The following is a 14,077-nucleotide window of genomic DNA, read 5'->3' as shown; positions in this document are numbered from 1 at the left end:
TCTTCTCCAGATATCCATATGGCTAGCATCCTCTTTCCTACCAGGTACACAAAAGTCACCTTCTGTGGTCAGACTCCCTGGCCACCCCACCTAAAATCTCAGCCCTCCCTGCAATACTTCATAGCCCTCTCCCCTGCCTGTTTCTTCCTTAGCACCTGGCACACGTTGATGTCTAACATGCACCGTGATTCACTTCTAACCTTCGTGTCTACTCTCACTAGAAGGTAAGCCTCACTATGGGCAGGGGCTTGTTTTGGTCTGTTTTGTTCAGTGTGATCTGTGTCCCCATGCCTAGAACAGTGGCTGACCTGTAGAAGGCCCTGCTCAAGCAGTATGTGCTGAATAAATGAATGCTCAAAGGGTCGAAAATTCTAGAGTAGACTTTGACCACTCTAAAGTTCTAAATGGCTTTGAGCCACGTTACCCAAATGGGGAAACTGAAGTTGAGATGGATAATTAGTTGTGACTATGGGGCTAAGGGAGGACCTGGGTCTCCTGACATACAGCCCAGACTCTCACAGAGTGAGTGCTAGAGGCTTCTTGGTGGTCACCACACAGAGTAACTTTCCGATTTGTTGGAATCTCAAGTGAGAAATGCATTTTACATCGCAACCAGTATACAGACACCCCACACAAAGGAAAAGCCTCAGTAAACAACACGGAGACCCTTACAGATGATGTGTTCTGGGGTCTGGTGTTCTATTATATTCATGTAAGAGTGTTCCTCTAAATTGAGTTTAACGCCCACTTGCATGACCTGGAGACTGAAAACCTTTCCCTGGGGCTTCTGCTATCATGACCATGTCCTTGTTAAGTGGCTGTGTAACGTCTGCTCGAATACTTCCTGCAGGAGGTGCACTTTATTGACATTGCCGTGTCCTTCCTTGTGCTGAGCTAAAACCTGCCTCGGTAACATTACTCATGCCACTGCTCCCAACTATGGCCGCCGGGGACATCTGGGACAGGATCAGTCCTTCCCCCACGTGACTGTCCCCCACAGACCTGAGGACGCCACTCTGGCCCCCCAGAGCCTTCTCTTCTACACAGTAAACTTTTCCTCTCATGATATGGCTTTGAGTTTTCTGACCTTCTTGGGTGTTAAATATCACTACAAATCACAAAAATACTCTGCATAGTAGGCACTGAGAACACTGCCAGGCATGTAGCTTTTGGGGAGCAGTATTAGAAGTAAGAATAGAGATGATGGAGAGAAAAAATACTCATTTTCTGTCCTTCAATACTGTTTGACATTTTTACCATGCACATCTATTACTTTTATTTTTAAAGAAAATAGAATAGAATGCTATTATTGGGTTTCCAACAGCTCAAGAGTCCATTCAAGAAAGGCTCTGAGTCACCTTTTACAATGTGGCACTGCTGGCCCATGCATCCTGCAGGAGACCTTCTCAGCTCTGTGTGGAGAAGTGACAAGAACACTTGGAACTGACTTGGCCTCAACTGGCTCCGCCACTTGGTATCACAGAGCTCGTCTCCCTTAACAGTAAGTACAGTCTGTGCATCAATACCAATGTCACAGTCATCTGTTGATAAACTAAGACATGAAATAAAGACAGACCTCATACATAATAGGTGTTCAATAAATGTTTGTTGAATGTGAATGTTGCGGCTAACACACCTGACTTCTCTGGCCCTTCTACCCTTTTGAATCCTTGGATACCCACTCGAATTTCTGGTGGCTTGATTCCTGCTCTTTACTAGTCTATCGTAAGCCTGCCTCGCAGCAGCTGACTCCCTCCACCTCTCACCCTGACGCCCATCTCCCAAGGACTTTGTTTCCTCTATTACAAAGCTCTGACAAGTCCTACTCATAAAGCTGCCCTGTACTTTCTTCTATTATACTTAAATGAATCTCATGAAACTGATCTCCAGCCCATCTGTGGGCCAGGCAGCAACCAAATTCTGGTTCATAGCAGTTGGTCCTTCACTTGTGAATGACTCGGTCCTGGTCCCTGCCGTCCCCAAGTCTCCTGTGTACTCTGGGTCCCCCAGGACTGCCCAGCTGCTGGAAGCTTCATCAGCACAGCCACATCCCCAGCAGAGCAGTTGCAGCTTCTGCCACGCCCCCCAGGATTAAAATACTGCACCTCTGTGGTATCTTGAGTGAACACCATGGTTCCTGGTGCATATAGAGAAACTAAGAACTTACCACCTGCAAAGGTATGGGGTGCAGTTAGGGGAGCAGTGGAGCAATGGCGATGAAGCACGATAAAAATGTACTGCAATGCCAAGGGAGGAAGGTTTTTCCTGTTCCCTCTAGGACTCCCCAGTCCCCTGGGAGACAAAACTGGATGCACAGCAGAGCAGCAGGTGGTCAACTACACAGCAGAACTCAGTGTCAGCAACGTGTGGCCCCAGCTTCCTCTGAAAACTGTATTTGCCATTTCAGAATGAGGCAGTAAGAGCTGAAACTTCAGTGGCGACAGGCATATTAGTGAGGGCCACAGGCCATGCAGAAAGGTTAGTATAAAGACTCTGTTCTCTAACAGACACTCATTTAAACAGTTTGTTTGATTCTGAGGATGGTAGAAAGACTTTACTGAGCACTCTAATCACTTCAAAGGTTTTTCTAAGTAAAATTAATAAGTGAAGAAAATTTCCTAGAAATACATTTAATTAGAAGAGGCTATTTTAATCCAAATTACATTAATACTCAGTAATTATTGTTTTAATGGATGCCCACAGAGGGATTTTCTCCCATTTAGTTGAGAACTATTGCAACCAAATGCTTAATAACATTTACCATCCAAAGCCTTTCATGGCTCAGTAAATACGTGTTAAATAAATAGAGTGAATGTGAAATGGTAATTATTGTCGACATAGACAAAAATCTGTCAGTTAAAAAACATTTACTGAGCACCTACTATGCTCCAGGGGCTGTGGGATAATGTGTTCTTGGACTCAGAGTTTTGTGACTGTCATTTCTGGGTGATAGGATTACTGGTAACTTTTAATTATTTTTGTATTCGTATCTCATTTTCTCTAATGAGTCACTAAAAGAGTTTCTAATCAGAAAAAACAGGGTTATTTCTATTTGGGAAGAAAAAGATAGTAAATATTGCTTTAGCCTGTAATATAGACTTCAGTATATGGCTAAGAAGGAGTAACAGGGACCAGGTATACCCCTCTGGTTGAAATAAACAAAACACTGGACAAAATATCTGGAACATGGTTTTTAAGTTACTAGACACCAGGCAATGAAGGACAGTGCTCCCTGGGAGAAGGAGAGTTTGTCCCTGCTTCCTCCCTTGATGGAGGCCGTGGTGCAGGGAGCCCTGGGAGCTGCGCTGAGGAGGCAGAGCATCCAGGAAGAACAAACAGCTGGAGTCTGCAGGGCGCATTCCAGAAAACAGAGAGCTGCAGAGAGAGAGAGAAGGCCAGAGGTCTGCAGAATGGACCCCTTGAGGACTTGGCAGGTCAGTGTATGAATGTGAGGAAGCTGCTGAAGTGGGATGGGAACTGTCAGGAGGACTCACTGGGAGCGGCGCTTGGACACACAGGGGGCCGGGAGCGGTGCCTGCTGCTGCCGACCAGGCAGGGGAATCCCATGGTCCGCAGACACTGGGCAGAGAACTCAGGAGGGCCTTGCGTTAGTGTTGGGGAGTAACCTTCCCTAGACTAAAGCCAACCCTGATCCCACCTATAAAGTACTAAAGGCAAGACAGAAGCACCAAACTGCTTCCAAGTAACTTTGCTGCATCTACTCAGAGAGGCTCGATAAACCAAGCACAAAGCTACAATGAGACACATCATTAGCAAAATGCTCAAAAGTTGACACAGAGGGAAACTTAACAGCAGCCTTTCTCACACACACACATAAGTGCACACACAAGACACACTTCAGTTAGAACAATGGGAGGGCCACGTCCTTATCACAAACAATGCAAGAGAGGAAAGCAGAGCAATGTCTTCAAATGCTAAAGGGAAAACAATGTTTACCTAGAAGTTTATGCCAAATGAAAATATCCTTAAAAAATGAAAGTAAAACATGCTCATTGTCCCGCCATGATTTTTTGCATGTTCCTTCCCTGGGTAGGGATGCCCTCCCTCCGTTGTTCTGCCTGGCTGAGGTATTCCTAATTTTCAAGAACCAGCTTGTAAATTTATTGGTATGTTTGCTTTTTATGAGGCCCTTCTTGAGTATTTACTACGTGTTTCACACTGCTAGACACCAATGATAAAAGATCAATATTTAAGACAGACCAATTTTTTAAGAAGCTTACTGCTTCTTATGCAGCATATGTAACAAGAAGCACAAATATGCATGAATAATTGAATGTCCTGTGAGGTAGACTGGTGCCCAAATGGCCCCAGGGAACCATGCCTCCTGGTACCTATGCCCTAGAGTGCTTCTCCCAGTTGACTTTGGGATTAGACATGTCACTTGCTTTGGCCAACAGGACATTAGCTAACACAATTCAAGCAGAAACTTGATAAGCATTTGTATACTGGGGCCCGTCCTCCTAGAACTCCCCCTTGGAAGCCAGCAGCCACGTTGTAAGGACATGCAGGCCATCCTGGAGGATGCGACACCACGTGAAAAGAAGAGCCTGCATGGAGAGGAATGGAATCACTCCAGCTGAGCTCCTAGCTGAATGAAGCTGCATGGGTGACCCCAGACAACAAGTAGGGCAGAAGAGCCGCTCAATCCACCCAGAGAATCAGGAGAAATAAATCAGCATGGGAAGAGCATGGGCCAGAGACAATCTCACAGAGCACAGCTGCCTGAGCATGTGGCAGGGTGGCAGGAGTCCTACAGGGCAGGGGAAGGCATTCCCACCTGAGAAAACCGACCTGGGCAAGGGCGCAGGTGTGTGAGACAGAGGCACATGCAGGGACTGCGGGAAGTTTCATACCGGTGCTGAGAGCAGCATGGGAAGGGGGGCCAGGCACTGGGGCCAAATGGGGTGGGAGCAGGGACGAGGCCACCTGGGGCCTGGCACGCAAGAAACGCTGAGGACCCTGGCCTTTATCTTGAAGGCAATGAGAAGACACTAAAAGGTTTTAACCATGGAACTGACATGGTCAGATTTGAAATTTTAAAAGGTAACTCAGACTACAAGACACTCATGAGAGAAATTAAAGAAGACACCAATTAATGGAAACACATCCCATGCTCATGGATAGGAAGAATTAATATTGTCAAAATGGCCATCCTGCCTAAAGCAATCTACTGATTCGATGCAATCCCTATCAAAATACCAACAATATTCTCCAACAAACTAGAGCAAATAGTTCTAAAATTCATATGGAACCAGAAGTGACCCCAAATAGCCAAAGCATTCCTGAGAAGGAAGAATAAAGTGGGGAGAATTATGCTCCCTGACTTCAAGCTCTAATACAAAGCCACAGTAATCAAGGCAATTTGGTACTGGCACAAGAACAGACCCACAGACCAGTGGAACAGAATAGAGAGTCCAGATATTAACCCAAGCATATATGGTCAAATAATATACAATGAAGGAGCCATGTATATACAGTGGGGAAATAACAGCCTCTTCAACATTTGGTGTTGGCAAAGCTGGTCAGCTACATGCAAGATAATGAAACTGGATTACTGATTAATCCCATACACAAAAGTTAACTTGAAATGGATCAAAGACCTGAATGTAAGTCATGAAACCATAAAACTCTTAGAAGAAAACATAGGCAAAAATCTCTTGAATATAAACATGAGCAGCTTTTTCCTTAACACATCTCCTTGGGCAAGGAAAACAAAACAAAATATGAACAAATGGGACTACATCAAGCTAAAAAGCTTCTGTACAGCAAAGGACACTATCAGAAGAGCAAAAAGGCATCCTACAGTATGGGAGAATATATTTGTAAATGATATATCTGACAAGGGGTTAACATCCAAAAAATATAAAGAACTCATATGCCTCAACACCCAAAAAACAAATAATCCTATTAAAAAATGGGTGGAGGATATCAACAGACACTTCTCCAAAGAAGAAATTCAGATGGCAAACAGGCACATGAAAAGATGCTCCAAATTGCTAATTATCAGGGGAATGCAAATTAAAACCACAATGAGCTATCACCTCACACCAGTTAGGATGGCCAGCATCAAAAAGACAAACAACAACAAATGTTGGCGAGGTTGAGGAGAAAGGGGAACCCTCCTACACTGCTGGTGGGAATGAAAATTAGTTCAACCACTGTGGAAAGCAGTATGGAGGTTCCTCAAAAAGTTCAAAATAGAAATACCATTTAACCCAGGAATTCCACTCCTAGGAATTTACCCTAAGAATGCAGCAGCCCAGTTTGAAAAAGACATATGCACCCCTATGTTTATCACAGCACTATGTACAATAGCCAAGAAATGGAAGCAACCTAAGTGTCCATCAGTAGATGAATGGATAAAGAAGAGGTTGTACATACACACTATGGAATATCATTCAGCCATAAGAAGAAAACAAATCTTACCACCATGTGATGCAACAACATGGATGGAGCTAAAGAGTGTTATGCTCAGTGAAAAAAGCCAGGTGGAGAAAGACAAGTACCAAATGATTTCACTCATCTGTGGAGCAGAAAAACAAAGCAAAAACTGAAGGAACAAAACAGCAGCAGACTCACAGAACCCAAAAATGGACTAACATTTACCAAAGGGAAAGGGACTGGTTGGTGGGGGGGAAGGGAGGGAGAAGGGGAATAAGGGGCAGTACAATTAGAAGACATAATGTAGCAGGGGGGGCACGGGGAAGGCAGTATAGCACAGAGAAGACAAGTAGTGACTCTATGGCATCTTACTACAGTGATGGACAGTGACTATAATGGGGTATGTGGTGGGGACTTGATAATGGGAGGAATCTAGTAACCACAATGTTGCTCATGTAATTGTAGATTAATGATACCTAAATAAAAATAAAGGTAACTTGGAACTGGTATAAAGAATAAATTGAAGTAGAAAAAGCCCTAAATGCAGGGAGGCTACAGTGGCAAGCTAAGACAGTCAAGGTAGTGACAGAGAGGCGATAGAGTATAGACACATTTGAGAAGCAGAATGGGCAGGATTTAGTGAATGACTGGAAATGTTTTATACATAAGAACTATGTTTTACTCTTGCAAATTATAGTTACTTCTTACAGTGTTTATCTGTCCCCTGGAACACAGTCCTTTAGGACAAGGGAATCCTTACCTTTTCCTCAGTGCCTGGAATATAGGAGGTACTTGGAGAACATTTGTTGAATAAATGCAAATGTTTTGTGGGTGGGTCTGGAAAAATATTTGTGATACATGATATCATTTCTATAGGACAAAAACACCCTTAACACAAATCATTCTAATTCATATGTAACTTAGCAATTGCTTCATTTAGAGCTCTGGCTGATTGCATCTTATCTAGATGAAAACTTCAGGCTTTAGTCTGTGAATACAAACTGTTTTTACTGGGCAACATAAAGAATATCACTAATTCCTAAAAATGTAGGTAATCTTGGCAATGTTCCAGAAAGTACAGACCTGGGCAGCCTTGCTGTCATACAGTGCATCATCTAAGACCCTGTTTCCTTCAAACACACCTCAGGAGGCACATAAAAATAGACTCTGATGGTAGTTTTATTTTAAAAATAAAAAAGAAAGACAAAACAAAACAAAAATTCTTATGAACAAAATAAAACCCCAAATCTTACCTCCAGTGCCTTATCCAATTTGGCAGCTAGCCTTCCAATTTCATATAACAGCTGTGGGCTGACAGGAATCTCAGCTATGGGTCTTCCTGGGAGGTAAGTCAGCAGCCTCACCAAGTAGCTTTTGATTTCAGAGCCACTATCTAGATGGGTGGAAGGATATACTCTGTCAACTATTCTCAAAAAGAATGATTAGAGGTGATGCGTTTTTAACTATTATTTCAAAGAATAATAGACATGACAAAACAAGAGGAAAAAAAATCTGCTGACCAAAAGCAAGTCAGCCGGGTTCTGCGAGGCAAGGCTGGTGGATGGCAGAAGCAGGTAAAACGGACTTTGCAACACTAACAGGCCCCTCGTGCACCTGCAGAATCATGACCCCAACTTTGCAGGCCTAAACATAGATTACCTGCTCTGGTAAGTGAATGTCTACAGCACTTTTCTCTGTTTGTAACTGAGGAAAGTATGATACAAAGAAAAGATCATTTCAGAATCACAGGTTTCTTCACGGGCAAACTGGGAAGAGCATTTGCTGCCAAGCAATCTCAGGCTGCTGCTTGGAGAACTCTATTAGGTACATCCTAGCATTTTAGCATTTACAGGTGAAAAGCACCAAGTCAGGTGAGGACTCTTAGCTTCAGGAATGTAAGTGGTGTGCCCATGGAAACACATGCAGAAATGACACAGCTGCGATCTGAAATCCCTGATTAATTGTTCTGTGTTCTTTATATACCATAGCACCAAAATATACAGCTGATCTGATGAATAAAAATATTTATTTATTTTTGAGCTTAAAAAAAGTTCCCTTACTTTCCACATGACCCCTTAATTACTCATCTATTAGGCCCTTTCTAAGCAGGAATCACACCAGATCCCGGCTCTGATCCTTCTGTTTCACACAGCCCCAGTCACCATTTTAGTGATGCTGTGGCTTCTCCAAACCACTGAAAAAAAAACAAAAAACACACCTACATTGGAACTATGAACTTGCTCTTGATATTTCTACTCACAGCTAAAATGTACATGGACAGGCCATGACAGGCAAGCAGTTGCTTACCTATGGACACGAGAGAGGTGATGTTTCCTCCTTTAGTACGGCACACAGATGCTGTTGGAAATCCAGCTGCTCTCAGAAACATCATGATGTGACTCTGCACTTCAATCAGGTCTGGAGTTTTGCTGGACTCTGTGTTGCTTATTTTGAGGACATATTCAGCTGGGCTATCTGTAGTGTGTTTGGTTCTTGAAATGCATACGTGAAAATTCTGGTCATCATAGCTAGGAAGTGGATGGATCTTGGAAACTTTTAACCCAAACACTGATTCCACTAATGCAGAGGCTTGTACCTCACCGAAGGTGGGTTTGGCAAGAGCCTGTGACTGTTGATCATCTCCACCTAACATTATGTTTCAAGCAAACTAGAAAGGGGACATATGATGAACATGTTTATTTAAATGATTTTTCTTAGACCAACGTTTATCAGTATTGATTCTATACTAGGTCAAATAAAGCCCTGAACTAAGTATAACCCTGAATGGAGTGAATTAATACAGAAGTGACTGAGTTCACCTTAATTTATAAATAATAAGTTCTGTTATAATACAGAAGTGACTGAGTTCACCTTAATTTATAAATAATAAGTTCTGTACTGTTAAGCACTAAATAGGGGCTTGAAATAAAAAGAAAGGTCAGTTGCAAAAAACCGATAGAGCTGAGTTCATGACCTATGAAATTAGTACCTACCAAAACTATGATGGAAATTGAGAGAGAAGTTAGTACAGCCTAAGATATTCTTGATAAATTGGATCTGAATTGAGTCAGCAGAGTAGGATTTCAATAGCAGGAGAGAAGAGACTGTTTTCTTCCCCGTGGTAGTGCCACCCTCTGCCACACATTTTTCCTGAGCATCTATCTACCATCTATATACCTAGGAAATGCAATGTATGGCTTCCAAACATCCTTCAGGAACCAAATATTTAAGGTCCTTGCAGTCTCGCTTCCCTCTTTTCCCAAAATAGTTTTATTCCAATCCGTCCTTTGTACTAAAATGTAAATAATTAATAACATTTGGTGACTGGGTTGCATTTTGGGGTATGATTTTGATTGCTGTTCAAGGGATGTAGTTTAATATAAAAAGACTCTCATGAACAGATTAGCTCTTGTTGATAGAAATCAGAATAGCTGTTTCTCCTGGCAAGGAGGTGATATGGAAGAACTTTGAAGTTCTAAGAAAATGTTCTGTATCTTGTCTGGGCTTTTCTTAGATGGGTGTACACATTTGTCAGAATTTAGCTTAAAATTTAAGTAAGCATAAGATCTGCAAATATCACTGAATGTAAATTTTACCTTAAAACAAAAAGCCCTTGTGAGAGATTAGCTAGGACCAAGGGTTGAGGGTGAGGTCTGGGGTTTCAGAGTCCAAATCAGATTATATGCCTGTTAATGTCTAATCACTTAAGATCTATAGAAGCCAAAGCCCAACTTACTCCAGTGATGGGATGGGGATAAAATTCAAGGCGGGGGAGGTTCACTAGGGCTCTCCAGTGTGAACCCCTCCCTTCCTGCCTCAATCCCAAGGCCTGATGTCTCAAGTGATAATAAAAGTATAAGCTTAAGATCCACTTCCCTCCCCTTCCTGCCTTCCCTGGTCCTCCCGACCCAAACTGATCTGTACCATCTCCAAACGTGCACACAGCCCCTTGTGCCACTGGCTGGTCTCCACCACCTGTTATAGTCACGGCCTTCTTGCCAAACACATCTCACGTTTACCTTCTTACCAGAACATTTGCTTTCAGAAGCAACTTAAGTCGTTCAGCTTTTGTTCATTAGGAGGTTTGTGACAAAGCCTGAATAGGGTTTCAAAATAATTTTCCCATCTGAAACTTCTGGGAACCAGTACCTCCTGTCACATAGTATTGGGGCTTAAGACTTTACATGGAATTTAAACTTTCCTTCTAGAGATTTCTAAACTAGTTTAAGGTCGGTATTCAGAATGTAATATGAACTAAAATTTCAAATCTAAGATGAAATCCTGTATAAATTTTTCAAATCCTAAAGTGTTAAAGATATCAGAATAATGCTGAATTGCATATGAATTTGAAGTCCTTAAAATTGAAAGGAACCCTTAGAGGCATTGGTGAAAGTCAATCTTCCTTCCAGTCTAGAAAATGTTTCTATAACATCCTTGAATAGGGCTTGTTAAGCCTCTGCTTGAAGAGCATAGTTTTCTAAAGCAGTGTAATGTTGGTGTTCTAGCCCTCAAAAGACAGCCTGGTATAATAAAAAGTTGCTGGGCTGATTAAGTGTATTTTAACACAATAAAAAAATGGAGGGAACAAAGTTGCCATGTTAGGAGAAGAAAAATACATTTTAGTCTCCGCTCTGCTACCTAGCTCTGAAATTTGGACTCTTCACAGCTCTTCTAAAAGAGAGCTGGACTAGACCATCTCTGAAAATCCCTTCCACCGCTAACATTCTGTGCTTCTAAAGTTTTTCTCTCTGAGCTTAAATTTGCACTTTTTCTTCATATATAAGGACTCCAAATTATACAACTAATGGCACAGATCAAGTCAGTTCCTGAAAGTAAATAAATGCAGAGAAATGTATTCATCAGAGATGTCCGTCTTAACCAAATGTCTCTGTTGTGTGTGGAGGGGGCAAGGAAGAGAATTCAAATCTTATAGGTAGTTTATCTATACTTCCTGTCAACGGTGTTTTACTTAGCTCCCCAGAATGCCCCCAAGAAACAAGTATTTTCCAAATCCAGAGCTTATGCCAGAAACTCCCAACCTTTGTCTTACAATCAGGGGGGGCCGCGGACCTTAAACTCTGTACTTCGTGCAAGGCACACAAGACAAGAAACGAGTCATTCCTGATTCTTTCCTCTCCCTCACACCCATACTGTCACAGTCTGGGAAAATCTACCTTAGCATGTCTTTCAAACCCACTCTTCTGCAATTCCTCTGCCACGTCCCTCTAAGGCTGGAGAGCAGCGGTTACACCCAGTACATTGCATCCTCAGCACCTAGGCTAGTATCTTATTTTGTACATGGAAGGAATGAAAGGGCCATCTTCACTCCACAGGCTCATGGGGCCGTTTATCCTCAAAGGGGGTGAGGAACCAGAAAGGCAGGGAAACTAGAATTTGCAGTTAGTCCGAGACAACAATTCATTAGCAGGTGCTCTAGGGCCTTCCTGCCGGTGCGGGGAACAGCGGCGGGCGCGAGTGCTGCACAGGGGCGCGCGGTGCACAGGCGGGTTCCCAGCGGGATAGTCAAGCGTACAGTGCGGCCTCGGGAAGTGTCCCCACGCACCGGGACTGAGCGTCAGCCCGCGCCTTCCCTCTGTAGGGGCCCGCGCTACCACAGCGATCCCAGCCCAGCCCTGGGCTGCATCAGGTCCGGAGAGGGGGTGACCGGCTGGCGCTTGCGGCGAGCCAGCCTCCCTGCTCTCTGGCAGCACCCCCGCCCCCCGCCCCAGGGGCCCGGGGCCCTCCTCTGCTCCTGGTGCGGCTCACCGCAATCCCGAGGTCCCGAGCGGATCCCGCAGGCCGGCGTCCCGGCCCCGCAGGAGCCACCCCGCCCCGGACTCTGCCCGGGGCCCGGAACCGCCCCCGCCCGCGGACCCGCAGGAGCCCCCGCCTCCTTCCATCCAGGGACTCTGCCCGCGGCCCGGGGCCCCGGCCCTCCTCCCAGACCGCAAACTCTGACTTATGATTGGCTTCTTGAGGCCCTGCCTTCACCAACTAACGTGGATGACTGGAAGGCGAGGATCGCCCGGGCAGACCCGGACTTCACCCCGCCCCGCTAGGGAAATGGACACTAGCAGCTGAGAACAGAAATCCAGAGATCGGGCTTCCGGTGGCTTCCGGCAGTCCTGCCCCGCCTCCTCACGGTAGAATCCGGCCACTTTTATACGTAAGCTCATTTCTTACTTATGATTGGCTTTTCGAGATTCCACCCCGCCCCCGTGAGCCTGGCCATTTGGCAGGCTTCTTGAGTAGCACCTCGCGGTTCCGCCCAGTCCGCGGAGTCTCCGCTGACAGTTTCTCCCCGGATACGCGTACCCTGAGAGCAGCTGGCATCCTTGTTTCCCCTCCCGCTTTCCCCTTCCTCCTCCTTCTGACTCGAACCGATGAGGCCGCGGGAAGTGCTGGAGCGGGGATGGGTCCTGACTATCGGAGCAGGGTCCGTGCTGCCGGCACCGACGGGGGCGTCGAGGTCCAGGCTGGACGGGGCCCCCACCAACCCTGGCTTTCTCATTACATTCGGTGTAATAGATGCAAAGGGAGGCTGGAGGCCGCCCCACCTGGCTTCCCAGAGCTGGGGTGGCAGTTCAGGGCTTCTGTGATGAGCGAGTCACTTACACTGAGAAGTAGGACCGATACCTGGGTCAGAACCCTTATTTATGTAGAGTTAACAGGTGGCTTCTTCCGGCGCAGGAACATGCCGAAACCTCACAATTGTCGGGTGGCTGTCTGGGAATCACTGCGTGCGGCCAGGTTGGCCGGCAGGCATATCTCCTGCAGGCGCCCCGGGGGACGTCTCGACGCCTCTGCAGCCACGCGGACACTGTGGAGGGTGCCCAGCGCTCTGCTGGAAGAGAGTTCGGAACACCGGTCTAGGACTGCACCTCAGTCGGTATTTTGTTTTTGAACCCCGCGCCTTACAACCCCGGTCGTTACAGAATACTCCGGTAATCGATAGTCACCGCTATTGATGGTCTTGTTTTCCAAACCGGCGTCACCCACCTGCTGAGGGATGCGTCTCTGTCCCTTTCAGGCTGAGTCTTTAAAGCCCCAGGGCGATATTCTCAGTATGTCTCATTTCTTTATCGTCAAACTTTGATTTGGGATTTCTGCAACTCAAATCTGACTCCTATTGGCCCCGTCAAGCCCCCTTCACGCTGTTCCCTCAGGCAATTCCTGAATTCTTGCCACCCTCTCACCATTCCATGTCTATTGGTCTGTTATTTCTCCCTACACACAATCTTCTTGGGATGAGGGAATGGGAGAACGATTGAAGCAAGCCACCTTCTACCCATTGTGCCTCTAGACTAAATACTGTATTTCATAACTTGCCCTTTTCACTTTAAATGAGCATTTCCTTGTCACTAAGAATATCCTCATTCATAAATATATTCATTTCTAATTGTCTTTAAGATCCGCTGCTCAGTTGTATTACTGGATCTAAGACGTGAACATCTCTAAGGCTCTTAATACATGCTGCCAAGCCATGTTTTTCCTCAATGCCACTACTGAATATCATAACGAAAAAAGCCCCATCAATCTGATAAGAAAAGTCATGTCGTTGTATTAACATCGTTATTTTCTTCTCCACCTGGCCAATACGTTAGTACATAGTGGCTCTCAAAAAGAACTGTGAAACAAAATGAACAATTCGAAGACTACAGACATGATTTTATAA

General features: G+C 44.9%; 1 protein-coding gene across 3 annotated transcripts in view; it reads right to left on the bottom strand.

Moving 5' to 3' along the window:
* Positions 1-12,292, bottom strand: part of HYKK (hydroxylysine kinase) — a 47,516-nt gene extending 35,224 nt beyond the window's left edge. For 2 of the 3 annotated variants that reach the window (XM_057494697.1, XM_057494696.1), the window contains exons 1-3: positions 12,169-12,292; positions 8,710-9,070; positions 7,656-7,795 (exon numbers count right to left, since the gene is read on the bottom strand). In XM_057494697.1, the coding sequence (XP_057350680.1) occupies positions 7,656-7,795; positions 8,710-9,055 (486 nt within the window). In that variant the 5' untranslated portion in view covers positions 9,056-9,070; positions 12,169-12,292. The remainder of the gene's footprint in view (positions 1-7,655; positions 7,796-8,709; positions 9,071-12,168) is intronic. The other variant, XM_057494698.1, reaches the window with a different exon arrangement.
* Positions 12,293-14,077: the final 1,785 nt, after the last annotated feature.

Source organism: Manis pentadactyla, chromosome 18 (genome assembly GCF_030020395.1).
Source record: "Manis pentadactyla isolate mManPen7 chromosome 18, mManPen7.hap1, whole genome shotgun sequence".
In the NCBI taxonomy this organism is placed as follows: domain Eukaryota; kingdom Metazoa; phylum Chordata; class Mammalia; order Pholidota; family Manidae; genus Manis; species Manis pentadactyla.
Note: the sequence above shows the minus strand (reverse complement) of the source record. Positions and strands in the feature narration are given on the sequence as shown.